This window comes from Procambarus clarkii, chromosome 6 (genome assembly GCF_040958095.1).
Source record: "Procambarus clarkii isolate CNS0578487 chromosome 6, FALCON_Pclarkii_2.0, whole genome shotgun sequence".
Classification (NCBI taxonomy): Eukaryota; Metazoa; Arthropoda; class Malacostraca; order Decapoda; family Cambaridae; genus Procambarus; species Procambarus clarkii.
The window spans coordinates 20,500,443-20,525,273 of NC_091155.1; the positions used below are offsets into that span (position 1 = coordinate 20,500,443).

At 46.9% G+C, this 24,831-nt stretch overlaps 1 protein-coding gene and 1 long non-coding RNA gene across 6 annotated transcripts in view; one reads left to right on the forward strand and one right to left on the reverse strand.

Moving 5' to 3' along the window:
- The window catches only part of LOC123753917 (uncharacterized), a 55,089-nt gene that overhangs the window by 12,098 nt on the left and 18,160 nt on the right, over positions 1–24,831 (reverse strand). The window contains exons 1-2 of one of the 2 annotated variants that reach the window (XR_006772332.2): positions 9,702–9,841; positions 8,027–8,183 (exon numbers count right to left, since the gene is read on the reverse strand). This is a non-coding gene — a long non-coding RNA (uncharacterized lncRNA). Of the gene's footprint in view, positions 1–8,026; positions 8,184–9,701; positions 9,842–24,831 lie in introns of those variants that run through there. The other variant, XR_011223117.1, reaches the window with a different exon arrangement.
- LOC123753916 (chloride channel protein 2) overlaps positions 9,841–24,831 on the forward strand; it is a 124,130-nt gene continuing 109,139 nt past the window's right edge. For 3 of the 4 annotated variants that reach the window (XM_069306183.1, XM_069306195.1, XM_069306200.1), the window contains exon 1: positions 9,841–10,322. In XM_069306183.1, coding sequence (XP_069162284.1) covers positions 10,230–10,322 — 93 coding nt within the window. In that variant the 5' untranslated portion in view covers positions 9,841–10,229. Of the gene's footprint in view, positions 10,323–22,841; positions 23,555–24,831 lie in introns of those variants that run through there. The other variant, XM_069306189.1, reaches the window with a different exon arrangement.

A 24,831-nucleotide genomic window follows, 5' to 3' on the forward strand; every position in this document is an offset into this window, starting at 1 on the left:
CATCTTCAATCTGGTGCCCCTAGGAATCACATGAGACAAGCCCATGACATTACTCTAACAAGAGAAATGTTGAACAAGAATACTTGCATAATAGACAAAACCCAAGATTCAAGAAGATTACAAATTCTTGAGGCAATTCACATAAGAATAGAGCGACCTACCATGAACACCCAAATCACGGAACTATTTACTCTACCCACCATGAGAGTAAGGACAAGACAAGAACATATCGATGCCAACACAGAAGACAATGTCCAACATAACAGGCCAATTACACTGGATTAATCTTTGTGTTTGGATAGGAGATGCCTCGTATGGGCCAATAAGCCTTCTGCAGCCCCTATGTTTATCCCTTATGTATCCCCCCATGTTTTCACCTTCATTGTATTATCACCTGACCTAATGCGGGTATAAAATCAACTAGTATTGTAAGATCTGTTCACTTGAGAATGAACCATGGAGGTTCGAAACGTCGTGCAAATTATACAAAATAAGTGTAATACACTCTATAGTAAATCACTTCTTTTCTTCACCTTAAAAGTACGAAAATGAGTTTTGGAGAACTCCTATTTCAATTAAGCCCTGATGCTAAGAAAATAGTTAGAGGGATAGAAGCCCTAAACCAGAAAATAATAAATACAGAATATGCGGTCATATATATATATATATATATATATATATATATATATATATATATATATACACACACACACACACACACCCTTTATCTCGACCACAAGCCCCAAAAGAGCACAATCAGGCCCACTGGGATAGCCTCACAATGGGAAAGACTGCCACAATAATGCTTGAAAGCGCATCTGCTGATACTATAGCCTGCCTCCTAGAGGTAACAGCACCCCAAACCAGGGATTTTTTATTTGCTGCAATACAAATAATTTGTCCAATGCAGGGCTGGGAACTCGCTTCAGTTATTCAACGCTCTTCGCATTGGAGCAACTCCAACTTGCCCTATTTACCCTCCAGTATGGCTGGTGATAGTTGAGGAATGTTAGGCTAGCCACCAGCACAGTGTGGGTGGTGATACACGTGTATGTACACTGTAGGGAGCCGGCAGGCATTCTTCCTGCGAGGGGGTGGACGAGGCGGCGCCGTGAGCGTCCATAAGCACCACGTGAGGCCCCACAAGCATGGTGATGGGGGGACACTGCAAGGCCATGGGCGGCGACACCTCCTCTTCGTGCCCAGGAAAATGTTATCTGGTATTCTGCAAGCGGGACTCACATATAACATATTATATGTAACATTATAACAAACGTTGAATTTGATGAGGCTAGGTTGGTGAAGCCATCCATGTTCAGCTAGTTTGGTTAGGTAAGACGGTGTAAAGGTCTGTATTATCGAGAGTTTCATTCATAGCCTTGCCCAGTGTCTACACCCACACTGTGTAATGTGTCGCTCCTCACACCACAACACCCACCACCTCACCTTAGTGCCCTACGTCAAGATTCTAACAACAATTTTGACATAACCGTAAGGAATTTAATGTTGAAATATCTGAATTGAATATTATCAAAGTGAAGCCTAGCTCTTAGTTTGAACATTATGGAGAGAGAGAGAGAGAGACAGTTTGAAGTGTTCCGTGTTTGCGGCATCTTTCATAATGCAGGTGATGTGTGGCCTTGTATGGTACTGTACCTGGAGGCTGACCTGCAGGTACAGTGGTATTCTCTTGAGCGCAGGCGGGACAGATACATAATAATTTACACATGGAAAAAATTTATTTATTTATTTATATATACAGGAGTTCTTACATTCTTGTACAGCCACTAGCACGCATAGCGTTTCGGGCAAGTCCATAAATTAATCCTAATTTTGACACACACATCCTCAGGAAACAGCCCGCAGCAGCTGTCTAACTCCCAGGTACATATTTACTGCTAGGTGAACAGGGACATCAGAGTGAAAGGACCTCTGCCCATTTGTTTCCGCCTCCGCCGGGGATCGAACCTTGACCCTTAGGACTATGAACCCAGAGTGCTGTCCACTCAGCTGTCAGGCCCCCCACTAGAGGGGGTATTAGAGGATTAGAGGAGATATTAGAGGGGCTGGTCCCAAACCTGCACACAGAAATAACACCACATGAGACCAGAAGGTATGGCAGGATGTGCAGAATACCCCCATTGAAGAACAGAGGTGCAATAGGTACTCTGAGAGATAACTCTATCAACATCAGAGGCCCCGAGACTGTTCAACACGCTTCCACTATACATAACTGGCCGACCTCTCACAGTGTTCAAGAGAGAACTGGATAAACACCTTGAAAGGATACCTGATCAACCAGGCTTTGATTTATACGCCAGGCTGCGAGCAGCCGCGTCCTACAGCCTGGTTGACCAGACCATCAAGATAGAGACGTGGTCAGAGACCGGGCCTCGGTGATCTTGAACCCCGAAGCCACCGCAAGGTAACTACAAGGTAAAGGTAAGGTAAGCCCGTCCTTCCTTTCCCAACGTCAAGAAAGTGTCGTACTAAAGTGCCCTTATCCTACCCTACCAGAGGAACTAAAACAGAAAACTGGACAGTATGTCAATTTCGCGAGCCGCTACCATTTTCTAGTACGACAAATTTTGCCTTTAGGTAAAGTATACGTCAAAATGCGACGTTTTATTACGAGGACGGGTTGGGGCCTACAGCTAGATCTGACACAGCACGTCCAGTGTGTGGGGGGTGGGTCCCTGCTGCAGGAGTGTGTGGGGGGTGGGTCCCTGCTGCAGGAGTGTGTGGGGGTGGGTCCCTGCTGCAGGAGTGTGTGGGGGGTGGGTCCCTGCTGCAGGAGTGTGTGGGGGTGGGTCCCTGCTGCAGGAGTGTGTGGGGGGTGGGTCCCTGCTGCAGGAGTGTGTGGGGGTGGGTCCCTGCTGCAGGAGTGTGTGGGGTGGGTCCCTGCTGCAGGAGTGTGTGGGGGTGGGTCCCTGCTGCAGGAGTGTGTGGGGGTGGGTCCCTGCTGCAGGAGTGTGTGGGGGTGGGTCCCTGCTGCAGGAGTGTGTGGGGGTGGGTCCCTGCTGCAGGAGTGTGTGGGGGTGGGTCCCTGCTACAGGAGTGTGTGGAGGTGGGTCCCTGCTGCAGGAGTGTGTGGGGGTGGGTCCCTGCTGCAGGAGTGTGTGGGGGGTGGGTCCCTGCTGCAGGAGTGTGTGGGGGTGGGTCCCTGCTGCAGGAGTGTGTGGGGTGGGTCCCTGCTGCAGGAGTGTGTGGGGGTGGGTCCCTGCTGCAGGAGTGTGTGGGGTGGGTCCCTGCTGCAGGAGTGTGTGGGGGTGGGTCCCTGCTGCAGGAGTGTGTGGGGTGGGTAACGGAGCATCTCAACACACATACATATACATTCAAGTTGTCTGTGTTGGCATTAAACCCACGTAGAGAAGGAGCCGCAGTCATGATGCCAGTGGACAGGCCTTAGACGTGTGTAAACCTGCATCCTGCCATAATAAATGCGGTACATTCTACGCGTGTTTCCCCTCCCTGGGCTCCAAACCAGGTTTCGATCTTGCCCTTATGACAGTCGCGTTCCAGCCTGTCTCTCTGCCTCTTCATCTACCGTAAGATTATGGTCCGTGTGTACATGATGACGGCTTCTTGCGTCATGAGCAGTAGGCAGGGCGGTGGGTGGGGCCAAGCTGGCCAGGCACTGCTGACGTGGCGGTGCACCTGCCTTCACTGTCGGGGGCACACTGAGCCATGAGGTACACATACCACCAGGACCACTGGCTCCTGTACCCCTGACGCATGCGCGCGCGTTCCTGCATATCAAACATTCACAGAAATACATTTATATCGGTAATAACAGAGAGGCTATTACGTAAACGTTTTTATTACCAAGTTACGCACGCTTCGCGCCGCTTTACTTAGTCGCTATTGATTTTACTATTGCACAAACACACTCATTTTCCCCCTAATTTGTTAACTATAAAGCTCATTAGGGATTGTGCTGATGATCCTAATGTAACTTGTTAGCTAAGCGCTGTTATCTTACATTAGCTCATTTGAAGCCTGTCCCTAGAAATTCATTTATTTGGAAATTGGGTGAGGCTACCCCCTAGTGTCTGATCACTAAACACATAGGGACCTGGGGCCAGATTCATGAAGCAGTTACGCAAGCACTTACGAACCTGTACATCTTTTCTCAATCTTTGGCGGCTTTGTTTACAATTATTAAACAGTTAATGAGCTCCAAAGCACCAGGAGGCTGTTTATAACAATAACAACAGTTGATTGGGAAGTTTACATGCATGTTAACTGTTTACTAAATGTAACCAAAGCCGCCAAAGATTGAGGAAAGATGTACACGTTCGTAAGTATTTGCGTAACTGCTTCGTGAATCTGGCCCCTGGGCGCGTGTCCAAAATGTCCAGTCAACTTTTCATGTGTACTTATAATCACTATAATAACAGTGGGTTATTATAGTGATTATAAGTGGGGTTATTATATATAACAGAGGGTTACTAGGGCAGGGCACGGTGTGGAGAGAATACCTATACTGCTTTAGAAACTATTTTATTATATTGCATATGGTAATGGGAATGAAGTTTGTCAATGTGAACACCAAGGAACTTCCCAGCTACTCTGCTCGTAATTTGGGTATTGTTAATTCTTAGGTTAATTTGATTGTTAACCTGGCCTCCCACATGAAGGAGTACCAACAGGACGTACTCAAGACGTAGTTCACAGTGTCATTAACATTCTCCTACATTAACATTGTGTGTGTGTGTGTGTGTAGGTCAGAATGATAATTACCGTGTGGGAGCGCCGGTAGCGGTTGTGCACTACCAAACTGCTCTTGCTTTTTCCCCTGCCCAATTCCTATGGTTAGGCCTACAGGAGTGTGGGACCATCTGTTTACATGGTGGACGGAGACGGTCCGAGTGACAGGTTCGAGGTGCGGGTTGACTGTCTGGTAAAGCCTGGGAATAAAGTCTTGTAAAGCCGTAAAGCAGGAGTAGCAATACTGGTAATAAAGCCACTATGATGTGTGGCTTTATATATATATATATACTGTGCAGGTGTTTGTAGTAGGAATACTTTTGTTATTTATCAAGTGTAGGTTACGACTTACACAGTTAAGCTACACCATCAACACCCCCCCCCCCCCATCACCACACTATTACCACACACACCTGCCTGTCTCCTCAAAGGCTGAGAACCGAGCCATGTGTGGCTGGTATACCCAGCGGAGATATGACTGGTATACCCAGTGGAGATATACCTGGCATAGGCCACTAGGCCGACTGCAGTAATCCTTTGTTAAGTTTGTTAATTAGAATACATATATTCGACTGCGATAAGCGAATTCACAGAACAGACCTTCATCAATTTAGCAATATAGTGAACTGCAGAAGGCCTATATAGGCCTATTAGGCCATCCGAGGCAGCGTATAACCCGTTGGGGGAGGCTAGGCTATATGTAGAAATATTATACACCCCCACTATACAAAAGTGGGGATACAAAATACAACTTCCACTTGTTTGACAATACAATCTCTTCCACGTAACCCAACTGCTGGCTAAGGAGAACAAGAACAACTTGAAGGATAATATTTGAACATAAGAAATATCCTGGATATCAATCCTAACCGTCATCCCGTGATCCTGGGGTTATCCTGACTCCATCCTGTGATCCTGGGGTTATCCTGACTCGACAGTAGCAACCTTGAAGGTCGCTGGTAACCTCTGTAGTACAGTGTGTAATTACCTAAGTGTAGTTACAGGACGAGAGCTACGCTCGTGGTGTCCCGTCTTCCCAGCACTCTTTGTCATATAACGCTGTAAGCTGCTCCACGCAGCATATGCTTACATGACTCCTCTCGTAGCGCCGGGTGTGGCAGGTGTGTAGCGTCGGGTGTGGCTGGTGTGTAGCGTTGGGTGTGGCTGGTGTGTAGCGCCGGGTGTGGCTGGTGTGTAGCGCCGGGTGTGGCAGGTGTGTAGCGTCGGGTGTGGCTGGTGTGTAGCGTCGGGTGTGGCAGGTGTGTGGCATGTGTGTAGCGCCGGGTGTGGCTGGTGTGTAGCGCCGGGTGTGGCTGGTGTGTAGCGCCGGGTGTGGCTGGTGTGTAGCGCCGGGTGTGGCTGGTGTGTAGCGCCGGGTGACAGGTGTTTATACAAATAATTTTTTTATATAAATAATTTATATTGATTATTAATGAACTTTCTCAAGATTGGATTAAAATTACATAGTATTTATTATTATTATTATTAATTAATAGATTATTGGATTCAAATAATAATTATTATAGATGATTTATTACTGGGGTTCCCACACATCTTAACAGATAACAGTTTTATGGAAAGATTAAGGTCACAGAAGCATGGAAATTGGCCAATTAAACAAACACTTAATTATCTTATCCAATCTGAGAACCCGAGTCTTGAGTGTGAACTGTTGCCAAACTCTTGATGACTTAGAGGCTCAGTATTTTGATGATTTAGACGACAACAACTTTGATGATGGATGATAACTGTGCCGCCGTGGGCCTGGCTGTGGTGGTGGTGTGGGTGGCCCGCTCTCGTGGCTCTCTCTCTACACACATTAATATATATCAGTAATGGTTTATCTTGCCTATAGTTCAGCACCTCCCGGTGTATCTTAGGGAGCTATCATTGATATTAGATTATTATCTTTGTGCGGTGTTGAGCTTCTTAGAAGTCTCGATAAAGTGTGTTTGTAAGATCATTATAAATATGATTTAATGGTTATTGGTTGTACTTATAATATGGTTAAATTCTTAGTTAACATTTTGAAATGACGTTACGGGAAGTCAAGATTTTATTAGTTTAGCAGTTTGATGATGGATTGAAACTGAAATAGAAATAAGTTTATTGAGGTAAAATACACACAAAGGGATGAGGTAGCTCAAGCTATTCTCACCCCGTTCAGCACATCGTGTTAATACATACATATACACACATCACAAACAATAAACATTTTACCAAACATTCTGAGAGATAAACATATACATTTCCTCCTTTAAACAAGTAGTATGGTATCAGACGTACACATAAATACTTTTATGACCTAGGTATAATGTTTCAAGCATGGGTTGGACATGTATATGAGTGGGATTGGGTGGTTATAAATAGGAGCTGCCTCGTATGGGCCAATAGGCCTTCTGCAGCTGCCTTTGTTCTTATGTTCTTTATACTGTATACACAATTTGCAAGAGACATGCAGATAATTCAACAAAAAATTACAGTCTTTGTGCAAAATTCTTATATCTCTCAAAAAGCAATTTGATGATGGATAATTCTTGAGTACGTGACTGGTCCCCTGTAGACATACATAGGCCTACGTGGCGTTAGGAGTGAAGTCATAGATGACTGATTTAGGATGTATATGTCGGAAGTACTTCTTATCATTGATTATATTATTGGTATGGTGGTATTGTTCACACCTTGTATGATGGTGTGGCACTCGTGGCCACACCTCTAGGAGCTCTTCAGCTCTAACAGGTGAGGGGCAACAGGTGAGGCCCTGAGCAATATAGTGTTACTCTCCTGTACTCACCTAGTTGTGCTTGCGGGGGTTAAGCTCTGGCTCTTTGGTCCCGCCTCTCAACTGTCAGTCAACTGGACACAACTACGCGCTTGTGTCTCCATAAGCAGTAGACTGTACAGTTAGACTCGTGATATCTAGTGGACCACAAGCTCGGGTATCAAGAAAAGTGAAGATATTTGTTATCTTGGTGAGCTGCTTTACCCAGACCGCCCTAAATGGTCTGCAGTAGATGACAGATACCCACTCGGTCCAATTCCACTTTTGCTATCATCTGAATGCCGTGTATCTCCTTATCTGGACCCCACCGTGCTCAAGTGATCGTATCTAAGATATGTATTTTTAAAGGGTAATCTCCTCAACCAGAACCGAGATCACCCCCCCCCCCCTTCCCATCTCCTTCCACCGCCGCCGCCGCCGCCTGTGGAAATGCCTCACATCCCACTGGAAGACATTAACACGGTGCCCACAGATCCAATGCACCTCCCATATGACACTCACCCAGAATATGGTGTAAAATGCATGAGATATTACCGTCGTGAAGTCAGGCGAGGAGTGAGGAAGACTGGAGCGCAGGTGAGGTAATACTGGCGGGTGGGGACGGTGGCGGGCAGCCAGGGGCTCCACGCCGCCCACCAGTCTCCCGGGAAACAGGCAACAGCAGCGCCAGGAAGACCCTCCGCCAGCGGTGCTGAAATAAGGAATGTGATGAGCTCTGTGTTGAGGGAGGGGTGGATGACCCTATTATATCCCCCCCCCCCTCCCCCGCCCGCACCTGCCCCCCCCCCCGCCCGCCCCCCATACACCGTTAAGGGCCTGACGGCTGTGTGGACAACGCTCGGTATTCGTAGTCCTAGGGTACGATATCGATTCCCGGCGGAGGGGGAAACAAATAGGCAGTTTTTTCACCCCGATACCCCTGTTCACCTACCAGTAAATAGGTACCTGGGAGTTAGACAGCTCCAACAGGCTGTTTCTTGGGTGTCTGTGTGTAGGGGGGGGGGGTGATCAGTTGATTGACAGTTGAGAGGCGGGACCAAAGAGCCAGAGCTCAACCCCTGCAAGCAGAATTAGGTGAGTACACACACACCTGTGAACAAGTCCTGAGTTGCGCTTGTTAATGTGGGAGGGAATTATCAGGGGAAAGCGCCAAGCCATTACGACTATATAGCACTGGAAAAGGGTTAACATAAGAATATGGGATGGGACGGGAGGGGGGGAGGAGGAATGGTGCCCATCACTTGGAGGGTCGGGGATTGAACGCCGACCTGCAGCAAGCGAGACCGTCCAGGCCAAGCGGTTGTGGTGGTGTAGTGTGGGAGGAAGTGGTGATGCCGTGGGCAGACCTTCACCTTGCTCCTACACTATTTTCCACCAGTCTTTAAACTACAACAACAATATAACTAAACACTTGAACCCTCGCTTTAAATAAACAAATTGATCTTATATATTTGTCTGAATGTCTGTGAGCAGCAGTGTGAGCGGGGAAGTGTAGTGCCTGTGTCTCACACTCCATTATAACTGGTTTATTATTTGCAGGTAGAGCGGTGACCTGGTCTGAGCGGTGACCTGGCCTGAGCGGTGACCTGGCCTGAGCGGTGACCTGGTCTGAGCGGTGACCTGGTCTGAGCGTTGACCTGGCCTGAGCGGTGACCTGGCCTGAGCGGTGACCTGGCCTGAGTACGCGGACGGTATAGTGACCATCACAACACCTTCACTACAGCAAGAGTGCCAGCGGTGGTCCTCAACAGTGCCCCGGGGTTACACCACACCCCAGGGGTCTTCCTCTGATAACTCCCTCTATACTTGTCCTCATTACCCCCCCCCCCCTCGTGTCATATGTAGAGCGGTCACTCCTCCGTCCTCAGATAAGGCTGATAACGAGATAAGGGTCCTTGATGTAAATACCTTTGGGTAATTTACCGTGTGCCAGCGCAGTTTTTGAAAGGCCGCCCTGTCAGTCGGAGGCGAGGGTGACATTCCTGGACTAATATATATATATACATATATAAAGAGCAGGAAACTTATAAGTGATCGAGGTGAAATATAGGGAACAATTAGCAAGAATCTAATCAGTAAGTGGAACAGTAGGTGAGTGGGGTAGGAGGGGGCCGCCGCCAGGTGAAGGTGGCGAGAGGCTCTGGCCGGCCCAGGTGCTGATCTTGGAGACGCTGCCACCAACCTCTCTGGAAAGTGAATTGGAACTTACAAAAAATATCCAGTTGACCTTGGCGTTGTGGCGAGGTCCCACGTGGGCTGTGTACTGTCCCCTGAGGGTCGCGTCGACCTGTCGCCTCTGGCCGTCGACCTGTCGCCCCTGGTCGTGTTGGTCGACCTGTCGACCCTCGTTGTGTCGTCGGGATTGTTGGCGTGAGTGCCGCTAACGCACACACGCGCGCGCACTTGCGGGCGGGCCACCACCGCCTGCCTCAGCACCTGCTGGTAGTTTTTGCGGGGCCTGGCTGCCCCGGGTACCTGCCAAAGGTCACCCTCTTCATGACTCGTAAGATACCGAAGAAGTTCACCACAACTTTCTTAGCTAAACTAGATATATCTGGGCCACACCGCCCAGGCTTCCTGGCCCACAGGAAGATCAACAGTGCCCAAGATTAATAGCCAACCAGCTTCCACACGACCCCGACATCCCACCACAGACGACACTAGGTCACAGTGCCATCACAGACTCCCACTACAGCCCCCACTACAGCACCACTACAGCACCACCCCAGCCACCACCATGTCTGTGAGGTGGATGATTCCCCCGGGGGAGTCAGAGGAGGACGACCAGGACACAGACACGTTCTGTGGGCGGCAGTATGAGCAGACACTGGTGAGTACCTCTCTCACACTTCGTATGTTTCATAATAGTATGACAGACACAGTACTTAGCAGCTACCACAACTTTGCCCCAAGAGTGTAACACTTATATGCTCTGTTTACTATATTAACCTGCAATGTTAAATGGGATTCTTGTACTGTGATTTGTTGGGTTTATAATCACTAGATTTGTGCGCCTTTTGAAGGACTTGAAATAAAGGAGGGTAGAGATAGCCTAAGTTACTCTATCCCTTTGAGATGTATTTTCTTCTCTCAATAAACCCGCACTCTCTCTCTCAAGGGTCCTGGTGAGTACCTCCCCCCCCCCCTCTCTCTCTCTCACATAAACTTCAGTTTAACTACCTAAACACTTTCCCTGTTTAGGTAGTACTTATAGTAACGATGTAGACCATAGTACATATACCGACGTACGACTCAGAAAGTAGAAATCGGAAATATTGAATTTGGACAAACTAGAGAAGTTTGTGTACTGATGTTGCCAAGAAAACTTAACCTAACCTAACCTGCCTAGGCCTAATTAATACATACTATGAGGCCTAGTATAGTACACTAGTATGTGCTATACTAGACTTAGGAATATTTATGATTGATTTCTAGCTTTATTTTTTTCGAAGTTTATAAAGTGATTTGTTCGAAATTCTACTACTATATAATTGTCCCTGAGGTCCAAGACTCCAGTGGTGGACACAGTTACAGAGACCACTGTCTAGCCACCAGGATGGGTTGGTCACTCTCACCACTTTGTTATTGTCATTCTCTTGCAATTATCAGTCCAATGATATTCTCATTCCATCTTTCCATTGTCATTATCATTCTCATTCCGTTGTCATTATCATTCTAATTCTTACATGTTTATATGCCTTTCTGAGCCTATTGGCAGTCATTTCCATAAGTGTAGAGTGATAGTTGACAGTCTGGTGTTTGGGGGGAGTGTTCCAGGCCGGCACCTCTTGTGATGTGAAGACAATTAAGAAAGTATTGGAACATGAGCGTGACTGTGAATGTTGCTGCCTCCCTCGTGCGTGGCAACACATAGTAATGCCAAACTCAAACAAGGAACACCTGCGAATTGTTGTAAATAACAGGAGGGAAGAAATTATTTTCACCGACGAAGCGACAAAGGGACACAGACCGCCTTATGCAAATTACTTCCACGGCTATGTGTCTTGGGTGTTTCCAGGAGAGTTCTAGCTACAGCAGGAGCTAATATTGACCCTTTGAGCTTCCCTTGAGAGCCTGACTCTCCCGAGGTCGTTGGCCAAACATTTCAGGAGCCTCGGGGATGTAGATCATAAGAGATGTTCAAGTATCATGGTCAGAGGTGATGAGTGATCATTCAGTTTGTTGTTGTTGGCGCCGCAGTGGCAGGTCTGCTCCATCACCCTGGTGACCAGGAAGTGTGTGTAAACAGCTCGGCTCTGGCCTCACACATTCATGGTCACATGCAACTAGTTCTTGAATGTCGTAAGCAGCAGGCAGCTCTTGAAGGTCACATGCAAGCAGGCCGAACGGGTCAAATGCACCGGTAGCTTACATTAACACACACACAAAAAAGGAAAAAAAGTAGCAAAAAGTAACGATGAATTGTCTTGCACTCGTTCGGATCGCGTGTGATTATGTATATGACAGTGTCAGACCACGAAGGAAGAACTGACACTGTCACATTTTTCATCGCGTGTTAATTTTCGTGATTTACACACACACACACACACACACATACATTATATATATATATATACATTATTATATATATATATATATATATATATATATATATATATATATATATATATATATATATATATATATTCAGCGGGCTCTGCCTCCACCTGAAGAACACAACATTTAATAATGGCATCATTGTTTGGCCATTTGTCAACGACTATTTATGACACCTCGCTGTAACACAACCTGTTACCTCTCGCACAACACTGTAATGTGTGTACGTGTGTACTCACCTAGTTGTGCTTGTGGGGGTTGAGCTCTGGCTCTTTGGTCCCGCCTCTCAACTGTCAATCAACTGGTGAACAGATTCTGGAGCCTATTAGGTTCTATCATATTTACATTTGAAACTGTGTATGGAATCTGCCTCCACCACATCACTGCCTAATGCATTGTATTTGTTAACTACTCTGACACTGAACAAAATCTTTCTAATGTCTCTGTGGTTCATTTGGGTACTCAGTTCCCACCTGTGTCCCCTTTGCCAGAGTAGAGTATGCGGCCGACGATATTCTATTTATATGAGCCTCTGAAGTTAGGTTTGGTGTTATGTTCACTCCCACGTCTTTCTCTAGACGTTATGGAGCGAAACCTTGCAACAAGAACACGCCCTATAACTAGATAAAAAGACCATTGAAACCTTGCAACTTGAGAAGATTCATCTGACCACAAATGTCATAACATTACCGCAAACACTCAAGCGTCAAGGCCGCCGGAGACTTATCAACTGGGCACCAAGTTATGTAACAATACCTGGGGAAAACATTGCAGACGAAGCTGCAAGACTTGCAACTAAGAGAAAACAAATGTAGACATTTACATACCACAGTCTATCAAAGATTAAGAAAGTACTAGTAATTAAAAATAGAGCAATGCAGAAGATGTAGAGTTACCACAGCACAGCAGTTGCAACATCAGGATCTGCGGGTTGGTACAAGAACCAACTACGAACCACTTATGTTGATGAAAGGAAGCAGTAGAGCAACAGAAGTACACTTACATCGCATCAGGCTTGGATACCCATGTGCATGGGGGAATAGGCCTACAGGTTCCGGAAGATGAGAGGAAATGTCAACATTGCGGAGAAATGCCCGACACACCACTGGAACATTATAATTAATAATTCATTGTGTCGGGGGACAAGAAGCCAGGTTATATATACAGTACATGTTTGGCTTATACCAAAGTCCCTCCCCCCCCCCAAAGGTTGATCTACTGACCCCACCCAGGATGCAATCCCACAACAAGCTGACTAACTCCTGGCTACGTATTTACTGATAGGTGAACAGGCGCATGAGGCGAAACGAAACGCGCCCAACCATTTCTGTGACGCCCGGGATTTGAATCCGAAATTTTCGATTGTGAGTAGAGAACGCACCCTACTGTACTACGGGGACCCCACAACATTATCTAACAGTGCCAGCTATAAGCCAAATAATATTTCAACTTAGATTCAACAGAGCAGAAGTTGTTGTTAAACACATTGGGCATAATCTTGCTGAAGCGACCATACGAGTCATACTCATACACCGCGTTAAATAGAGTTAACTGTGTTAACTAGAGAATAACCACCTACACCAACCAGTCCACGTGGGAGCATAGTGCCACGAGGCCCTTGTATACATATATATGTATCTGGTATACTTGGACTATAGTGAAGAGTGATACAGGTGGTGTCACCGCCAGGTGGTGGAGACCAGCTGCAGGTCCAGGGCAAGGTAGCCCAGGCAGGTGATGGGGGTATAGCTGCCACGCCCCCACCCCCCCTCCTTGCTAATCGGGCCGTGAACACAAGTGTGTCCAACTGCTGCCTAACCTGTTTGTGGCGTGGTGCTCCCGGCTGCGTCCTCTTGTGTATCATGTGTCCCTCTACACGTGGCTCCCGTGTCCTACCCTTTGTCCAGTAGGTGTGTCCCCGTCACACATCCAGGTTCCGGCAGTCCTTCACTACCTGCCCCCCCCCCCCCCCCGGCGTGTCACCGGTCCCTCCCTACTGTCACTAACGATGGACAACTTTTCCCCCACCTTGTGGTTGATAAATCTTGATAAATCCACCTTTTCTCCGCCTTGATAAACACCTCCAAAGGATACGTGATCAACCAGGCTGTGATTCATACGTCAGGCCGCGTCCAACAGCCTGATTGACCAGTCCAGCAACCAGGATGCCTGGGCGAGGACCGGGCCGCGGGGTCGCAAGCCCCGAAACCATCACAGGGTAACCACAAGGTGGTAATTCAGCAAGATGGTTAATGGATTTCCCAGTTCAAGGTCCCTCCATTGACTAATTGTGCTTGTGAGCTTTAAAGAGGCCTCTGATTATTTTGTATTTCGCGATCATGTCCTATGCCATTCTCCAGTTTAGTTTTGTCTTCTAGTTTTGTCTACTCACATTAAGCCACTATTACGCAAAGCGTTTCACTGACTAGTGTTCCAGCATGCTAGTAAACTGGTCTCACACACGGTCAACACTGATGTAAATGTCTCCGGAATGATGGTGTAACTTTTTTGCCTGTGTCGAGTATGCTGCTGATGTTATCTTATCCACGTGAGCTTCCGGGTTAGGTTTGTTGTCATGCCCACTCCCAGCTCCCTTTCTCTAGGCGTTACAGAGGTAACGGAGGTAGTTTCCCTTCGCTGTGTACAGTACTTTTGGGCACCTGTCTCCTCTTCCCATTCCCATCACCTTAAGAAAAAAAAAAAAAAAACTTGCTGGGACTGAAATCCAGTAGTCATTTCTCGGACCATTTACCTCTACAGGTTGTTTAAGTCATCGTGGATTTTACCGGCCTGTAACTTAACATGGACACCGGCCTGTAGTTCACTGCCTCTTGCCTCTCACCCTGTCTTAACCCACACGCACACACACACACACACACACACACACACACACACACACACACACACACACACACACACACACACACACACACACACACACACGCGCGCACACGCACACGCACACACACACACACACACACACACACACACACACACACACACACACACACACACACACATACTCCCTTAATGTGTGTGTGTGTGTGTGTGTATACTCGCCTAGATGTGCCTGCAGGGTCGAGCTAGGCTCCTAGCCCCGCCTTCCGAACATTCTTACATTGATGCAATAACTCCATTTGACACTCTTTCATCATATTTACATTCTGGCATCAGATTTCGGGGTATGTCCAATCCGAGGTCTTTCTTATTTTCAAGATTGAAGACTCTGTCTTCCATTCATTCTATACTGCTGTACTGGCCCTCACATTCCTGTTGCAATCCTCATAAGTTACAGGTAACTTACCCCTGTAAGTTATGAGGGGCATAAGACCACACACTACTCACCTCCTCACAGCCATAACCTTACACCGCTCACTGCCTCGCCTGTACACCAAGTTACAAGAGGCAGTGTTCAAGACGTCTCACGTTTAATATGAAAATGATGACAATGTACCTTGCAGGGAGGGTTGGGTTGGGGGGGGGGGTCGTGGCTGGGATTTAACGACCCGTCTCGTTAAATTAGACGAGGAATGTCTGGTGATGGAGCCGTGAGTGGAGGGATGGACTGGGCGCCGTCTGGATTAAGGGAGAAAATCACTGACACAGATACCAATGGAGGCCATGATTCGTGGGTTCCAGCCTGGAGGCTTCTCCCGTCTTGCTGAGGTTGTCCTGGGGTTATGGTGCTGGTATTACTGACCTGGGGTTATGGTGCTGGTATTACTGACCTGGGGTTATGGTGCTGGTTTTACTGACCTGGGGTTATGGTGCTGGTATTACTGACCTGGGGTTATGGTGCTGGTATTACTGACCTGGGGTTATGGTGCTGGTATTACTGACCTGGGGTTATGGTGCTGGTATTACTGACCTGGGGTTATGGTGCTGGTATTACTGACCTGGGGTTATAGTGCTGGTATTACTGACCTGGGGTTATGGTGCTGGTATTACTGACCTGGGGTTATGGTGCTGGTATGGTAGCGAGTCACTGTGAGGGGTGAGGTTTCAGAGGAGCAGGTCCTCAGACCTTCAAGAGGACCTTTAACTTGCTGTTTTGGAAAAAAAAAATATTTTAATTTATTTTTCATTTTCAAATTACGACGTAATTTGGCCGTAGCGCACACGAGCGAAAAGCGACGTAATCTGTAAGAGGACGGGTTGCGAACAAGGGGACACAGGTGGAAACTGAGTACCCACATGAGCCACAGGGTCGTTAGAAAGAACTTTTTCAGTGTCAGAGTAGTTAACAGATGGAATGCATTAGGCAGTGATGTGGTGGAGGCTGACTCCATACACAGTTTCAAATGTTGATATGATAGCACTATGATCACCAGTGGCAGTCACCGTGGTATAGTCGTGAAGACGCTCGCCTGGCGTTTAACAAGCGCTTTGTCCTCGGTTCGTATCCTGGCCGGGAAGGATACGTCCTCCGGCTAGCATCACTGTAACTAAAGCTACTGGGCCAGATAGAGTATCACCCGGGGTGTTAAAAGAAACAGCACAGACCCTCAGCATACCTCTAGCACTAATCTTTAATGTAACTTACACAGCGAGAATTGCTGAGTTGCTGGAAGAAGGCAGATGTGATGCCAATCTACAAGAAAGGAGAAGAAGCACTTAACTACAGACCAGTGTCACTCACAAGCATCTCTTGCAAAGTACTTGAGAGAATTATAAGGTTAAGACTAGTTGCACACCTGTAAATAATTGGGTTTGTAAGTAAACAACAACACTGTTTTAGAGCTGGGAAATCATGCCTGACGAACCTCCCAGTACACAATGAAGGGAAACTACCTTCCTATAACACCTAGAGAAAAAGACCTGGGAGTGAACATAACACCAAACCTATCTCCAGAGGCTCATATAAACAGAATAACGTGAGCCGCATACTCTATTCTGGCAAAACTCAGAACATCCTTCAGAAACTTGAATAAGGAGCCGTTTAGATCACTGTATACCGCATATGTGAGGCCAGTCTCAGAGTATGTCGCCCCATCGTGGAGCCCCGATCTTAAAAAACACAGAAGGAACCACGAAAAGGTGAATAAGTTTGCAACAAGACTCGTCCCAGAGATGCGAGGAATGAGGTACGAAGACAGACTGAAGGAACTAAACCTGACTACATTAGAAAGGAGGAGAGAGAAGGGGGACATGATAGAGACGTGTAAAATACTTAGAGGGATTGACAAGATGGAAATAGAGGAAATGTGTACAATGAATGCCAATAGAACAAGGGGACACGGATGGAAGCTTGAGACTCAGATGTGTCGTAGGAATGTTAAAAAGTTGTATTTTACCGTGAGAGAAGTGAGTAAATGGACTGACCTAAAGGAGCAGCGGGTAGACGCTAACTCCATCCATAACTTTAAAACCAGGTATGATAGACAAACAGGCCAGGAGTCATTACATTAGACAACCAACGGCTGGAAAAGCTGGGTTCAAGAGCTAGAGCTCGATCCTCCAGGCACAAATAGGCGAGTACACACACATACATATTAATATTCTTAATATGATAAATAATAACACTTTCTTTGACCCAACTTGGCAGGTTTACGTAAGACTTGTCTACACCTAACAGCACTTTCACCTTTACGTCCATGCCTGAAGATTATTAAGGTCCTTGTGTAGTTGGCTGGCTTGGGTGTTAGTGTAGTGAGAGGTGTGTGGGTGGCCTTATGTTCTTACAATAGTCTAAACACTTGTATCAACTTGGTCTATGTGTATTATGGATAACAAAGCTGCTAGGACACAACCCTTGGGAACACCGCGGGTCAATGCTCCTGTGCTCTGTGCTCTCTGTTAACGTCAAAATGTGTTGCTACACGGTAATAAAACCCTTTATTACCGCATGCCTCCACCACAAGATTTCTTTTCGACAAGATTTCTAACAAGTTAAATTGGTTGTTTTGACGTAATAAGAGGGTATAAACCCTCGCCTTACACGTTAGCCTTCAGCCCCACAATGTTGACGAACAGGAGTGTCGCCGCCTGACGGACTTGTACACAATGGAGTCGATCTTAAACAGGGCCAAATGGCTTGCGTCGCAGATCATAATAAATGAATGTCGCCTTTACTGAAGTGAATTCTATTTTGGCAGAGTAAAACAAATGACCGTCGCTGATGACGAAAATATGACTCGCGTTTGAGTAAAAAAAAAAATCTATTGTCTCAAAGCAGTGTAAGAAGGATCTGGGCCTTCAGATATAACATTACAAGAGAGAGAGAGAGATAGATGTTATGACTACTGTCTCTACACTACACACAGAAATCACAATAGCGTGATGCATCAAATGAACAAATCCACAAGGGCCGTGACGAGGATTCGAACCTACGTCCGTCCGTTGGGGGCAGCTCTGGTGGACGACACAGCCGTCAGGATGGAGTGTATTACACTCGGAGGTGACCTGCTGCTGCTGCTGGCCCAGGGCGGCTCTCTCCCTCCCTCTCCTTAGGTTCTAGCCTCACACACCCTCTACTACTGCTTACACTGCTTGTCACACCTGCCTTGTGTTCACCTTGTCACACCTGCCTTGTGTTCACCTTGTCACACCTGCCTTGTGTTCACCTTGTCACACCTGCCTTGTGTTCACCTTGTCACACCTGGTGTGGTTCAGGAGCAACTTTGTGATGTAAAGACAATATGTATTTAGAGTAGAGAGGTCATGCCTGACCAACATGGGGACACAGCCATCAGAGTATGACAGGAAAAGTTAGGCTGGACACACTACATCTTCACTGATTGTTAAGACAAAGATTGTGATGCCGTTCTTCAAGAAAGGCTGGTGTACAAGACGGAGACTTGGGTTACCTTGGTACACACTCAACTGGGTAAGGAACTGAGGGACAGTTACAGAGAGTTACAAAGAGGTGTTGAGCTGGTGATTTGGGGCAAGTTTGACTCCGTCTTGGCACCATTGATATATATATAGTAATTCACTATATAGCACTTGGAGGGGATCAGAATAAGGATTTGGGATGGGACGGGGGGAAGGAATGGTGCCCAATGACCACTTACTCAACTCACCATTGAGTAAGTCATTCATTGATGTGAATGACTTATTCAAGAGGTGAGCTTCATGGAATATTACCTTCTCTTGACTGCATTTGCAACCATTGTCAACAATTTGCATATGGCAGATGGCTCACCTAAAGCTATCAAGATCCAGGAGCTAGGAGAGCACAGGGCACGAGACCTGGGCACAGTAGTGGAGTGGGACTCCCTCCCCTGAGGGTGGTCGCCCCCCTTGGGCCAGCTCGAGGTCCACCTTGGTTGCAAGAAACTCTACACTGCAAATGAAGCAATCTAAAGCAATGTTTCACATCTTCATCACTATTAATTGTACGACTTAATTGGCTCGTACAGGTGTTGAAGGCACACGAGGCCATTATAGGCGATGATGACTCTGCTGTCAATGACAGTGTCTACGGAGTGTTTCACCCACACAACACAACAGTAACAACATAAGTTTACAAATCCACAAGGGCCGTGACGAGGATTCGAACCTGCGTCCGGGAGCATCCCAGACACTGCGTTAAACACAGAGGCCGGCCAGTTATGTCCATTATGTGATGGAGCTCCGTTCCATCACATAAGGAGCTGTTCCGGGTGTTGGATAGGTAAGGTGATGGATATTGCCCATCCATCACCTGCTGCAGGTGTTGGATAGGCAATAGTAATTGACATATCACCGATAACTAGAGACAGTAACAACAATGATAGATTTCTGTACTTACTATAGCCAGCCCTCGTCACACACACACACACGCAGCTGTACAGGTGTGTGGCAGGTGGTGTGGCAGGTGGCACATGAGTGGCGGTGACAGGAGTACGGCACTCGTCTCAGCACTACTGTGCATGACCACGTGTGTGTAAGGTACACATGTGACGGTGGGTTGCCACATGTCCACACACACACACATGTGGCATCATGCGAGGTGGGTGTGGCCCTCACCTGGCATGTGGGCGGCCAGGCAACAGTGTACACACACTGCCACGTGACTACACCCTGCTGGCCTGACAGCAGCTGACGGCTTGTACAGTGACCATGATCACCACATACAAGATTCTCAGAGGAATTGATAGGGTAGATAAAGACAGGCTATTTATTACAAGGGGCACGCGCACTAGGGGACACAGGTGGAAATTGAGTGCCCAAATGAGCCATAGAGATGTTAGAAAGAATTTTTTCAGTGTCAGAGTAGTTGACAAATGGAATGCATTAGGAAGTGATGTGGTGGAGGCTGACTCCATACACAGTTTCAAATGTAAATATGATAGAGCCCAGTAGGCTCAGGAACCTGTACATTAGTTGATTGACGGTTGAGAGGCGGGACCAAAGAGCCAAAGCTCAACCCCCGGAAGCACAATTAGGTGAGTACAAGTACACACACACACACACACACACCAGTGACTCAGTGAGAGACAGTGCGGGGACATGTGTCTAGGGGCGAGCCTCCCTGTGAGAGACGTGACGTGCCTGCTGGAGCCCTGCTGCACCAGGCACCCGGGGGCTAAAGTGCCCTTATCCTGACGTGCCAGAGGACCCAAAACGGAAATCGGGACAGTATATGTCAATTTCGCGAGCACCTTCCAGTTTCTATTAGGACAGTCTTGGCGTAAGGTAAAGTGTATGTCAAATTGTGACGGTGTATTAAGACGGGCTGGTCGAGGGAGACAACTCATCATCGTATACTTTATTCAAAGGAAGAACACTGAAGTGCCTAATTTCCTCACCGTAGTAATTACCTAAGTGTAGTTACAGGATGAGAGCTACGCTCGTGGTGTCCCATCTTCCCAGCACTCTTTGTCATATAGTGTCCCTGTTGTGGTGCTAACTCAGCTGGTACTTTACTCCAGAAATACAACTGTTATACAAGTCCACGTTATGAGCCCGTTAACATATTACTATTGTTATATGCCACAATTATCTAACCTCAAATTACTATTTAGCTTTAAGACGCGGCGGGAAACGTTGAGTGTGTGCGGCAGCGGCTCTGCCACAACCATGTGACCGGTCAGGTATGTACCCACACCACCACATTGCACCTAGTTAATATGTATATTAACCAGTACAATAAGTGAGCGCAGTTGCAGATAGTGGCGGCGGCGGGAGCCAAATATACCATTGTTGTGGTGGCGGCCTCCTGCGCCTCCACAAATATGCCTCCCCCCCCTCCCCCAACCCGACCTCACTCACCCTAACACGTCCTCCTAATAGAACGTCGCATTTTGACGTACACTCTACCTCAGGCAAAAAAAAAACAAAAAACTGTCGTACTAGAAAATGGAAGCGGCTCACGAAATTGACGTACTATTCCGTTTTCTGCTTTGGGTCCTCTGGTTAGGATAAGGGTACTTTAGTACGACAGTTTCTTGACGTTGGGAACGCCGGCGAGAACGGGCGGCACGCTCTGCGTATCTATACATGTTCCCAAGGCTGGCTGTGGGGCCTAGTAAACTGGACTATGTGCGTTCGAGCCTGGAGTACAAGGCTGTGTGAGTACATAGCCTGGATGTTAACAGACCCAGACACACGGGCTATATGTGTACGACCCTCGACTTACAAAGAGCTTCTCTAGTTTGAGTAAAAGTCTTACCGTGAGGGACTGTATCAAAGGCTTTCTGATAGTCGAGGAATATGCAGTCTGCCTGTCCCTCTCCCTTGCTTGATTTTTGTCATCTTGTTATAAAACTCGGCAAGTTTGTCAAAATTTGTCTTTACTAAATCCGTGGTGGTGTCTTGAGACTAAGTTTATCTGGTCTAACTGTTCTTGATAAATATTTCTGGTCAGTTTCTCTAGCAAGTATCTCTATATAAGAGATACTAGTTGTTAGTTATGCGGGTCTGAAGTTTAACGGTTTCTGTCTTCCACCTTTCTTATGGCCTGGCGCCTCGTTAGTCATTATCCAGCAGTGAGGAAGTTCTCCCGTGTCTAGGGAAGAATTAAATATTATGGCAAGTGAACTGCACAATGCTTCAGCTGCCTCTTTTAGTATCGCAGGGGATACTTTGTCTGGTCCCACGGCTTGTGTCACATCCAGTTCCTGCAGTTACTTCTTGGCTTCTCCTGGTGACATTGTTACTTCAGTGAGGCTTTCCTGAGAAATTGCCCGTTCAGTTTGGGCTCTAAGCTCTGGTGACAAATCAGGCTCCAGCCTAACTTCCTGAAAGCTTTTGTTAAGTTCCTCACACACCTCCTTATCATTTTCCGTGTGTCCTCCCTCACTTTTGTCATGTGTGATAACCTGATCATTCCCAGTCATCTTCCTCCTGTTATGACCACGGAACAGTTTTGGTGGGTGGTCGTGTGTGTGAATATATACTATTTGTATGTACTATTTGCGCCCGCAGAATCGAGCTATTAGCTCTTGGACCCCGCCTTTCTAACCAATCAGTTTTTCCTGTATTATATCTGCTACATATATTTCTCTCTATAACACACACACACACACACACACACACACACACACACACACACACACACACACACACACACACACACACACACACACACACACTGGGGAGAAGGCCGGCCGAGCGGACAGCACGCTGGGCACGTGATCCTGTGGTCCCGGGTTCGATCCCGGGCGCCGGCTAGAAACGATAGACAGTTTCTTTCACCCTATGCCCCTGTTACCTAGCAGTAAATAGGTACCTGGGAGTTAGTCAGCTGTCACGAGCTGCTTCCTGGGGTGTATGTGGTGTGGGGAAAAAAGTAGTAGTAGTAGTAGTAGAAACAGTTGATTGACAGTTGAGAGGCGGGCCGAAAGAGCAGAGCTCAAACCCCGCAAGCACAACTAGGTGAATACACTCACACACACAGGGGTGAGAGTAGTGTGAGGGAGAGAATAGAATGAGGGAGAGAGTAGAGTGAAGAGAGAGTAGTGGAATGGTGGACATTTACTCAGATATTGAAGGTGATTGGTGAGTGTAGTAAGATATTGAGACAGTTGGAGAGAGGTAGAGAGGCTGGGGCGTGTGAGGTGCTCAGTTGGTGGTCAACACGGCTCCCCTGTGCTCATCTCTCCTACTGGAAGTTATGTCTCATTACCCTCTTCCCTCTCACTCCTCTCAATACTCTCAAGTGTTGATGGAAAACAACACCACAATCTAGAAAATGACGATTTTATATAAGATTCAGAGTCAAGCGTGATAGATCTTGTGTGTAGAGTTGTGGACGCCGGCAGGACATTGTGTCCTGGAGGATGGCTGTGTGTTGGACCACACCTGCTGCTGCTGCTGCTCCCTTACTGTGACCACACCTGCTGCTGCTGCTCCCTTACTGTGAGCACACCTGCTGCTGCTCCCTTACTGTGAGCACACCTGCTGCTGCTCCCTTACTGTGAGCACACCTGCTGCTGCTCCCTTACTGTGAGCACACCTGCTGCTGCTCCCTTACTGTGAGCACACCTGCTGCTGCTCCCTTACTGTGAGCACGTCTTAGTTATGTCTCACAATGGTACCGTCTTCCACCAAGTTCTTGATGCACCTGTGTACCATCATGCAGTAAGTGTTGTGTTGTGGCTGTGTCTGTGTATCATCATGCAGTAAGTGTTGTAGTGTTGCTGCACCTGTGTACCATCACGTGCTGCAGGTACTCTCCCTGGCAACACATCTGGAGAGGACTGTGCAACACATCACAAACAAGGGTTCAGGGAAGACAAGTCGTGTCTCACAGGTTTAATACAGTTCTATGATCAAGCAAAAAGCCTTAAACAAGAACGAGAAGGGTGGGCAGACTGCATTTTGTTGGACTGTCAGAAAGCTTTGTTGGTGCTCTGGGACTAGCAACCAGGCTTGTCCCCGAGCTGAGAGGAATGAGCTACGAGGAAAGATTGCTCGAACTGAACCTCAAGACACTGGAAGACAGACGAGTTAGGGGAAACATGATTACTACCTACAAAATTCTCAGAAAAATTGACAGGGGTAGATAAACTATTTAACACGGGTGGTACGCGAACAAGGGGACACAGGAGGAGACTTAGTACCCAAATTAGCAACAGGGACGTTAGAAAGAACTTATTCAGTGTCAGAGTAGTTAACAGGTGGAATGCATTAGGCAGTGATGTGGTGGAGGCTGACTCCATACACAGTTTAAAATGTAGATATGATAGAGCCCAGTAGGCTCAGGAATCTGTACATCAGTTGATTGACAGTTGAGAGGCGGGACCAAAGAGCCAAAGCTCAACCCCCCGCAAGCACAACTAGGCGAGTACTCACACACACACACACACACACACACACACACACACACACACACACACACACACACACACACACACACACACACACACACACACACACAAAGCTTGGCGTGCATCTACTCTCCTCTTCAATATACATTTTCCAATCGTGTAAGCTGAGAAGTGTTAGTACTGTTGGCAAGCTTCGTAGCTCACTAAATATGTCACTGTTGCCGTGGTTGTACACCCGCGTGTGTCACACCTTGTGTGCTATGTGCTGGCATGTGTACATGAATATGTATGTATGCAAATATAACCATATGAATTGTTATGTATTTATGTAGATATGAATGTTTAGGTATGGAACTGGAAATATATACATTTATATGCGGTGCATGTGTGTGTGTATGTATGTGTATATGGTAATGTATATGAGAAGACGTGAAGCCGTAAGATGACCACTGTATACCTCCTCCACTCTGGACAAAACCAATACATTACATTTAAAACTGTGTACTAAAGTATACCAAAAGATAATTGGTATAACAAAGTATACAAATGGATAAAAGGGTTTAACAAAGTATATTACACAAATGGATA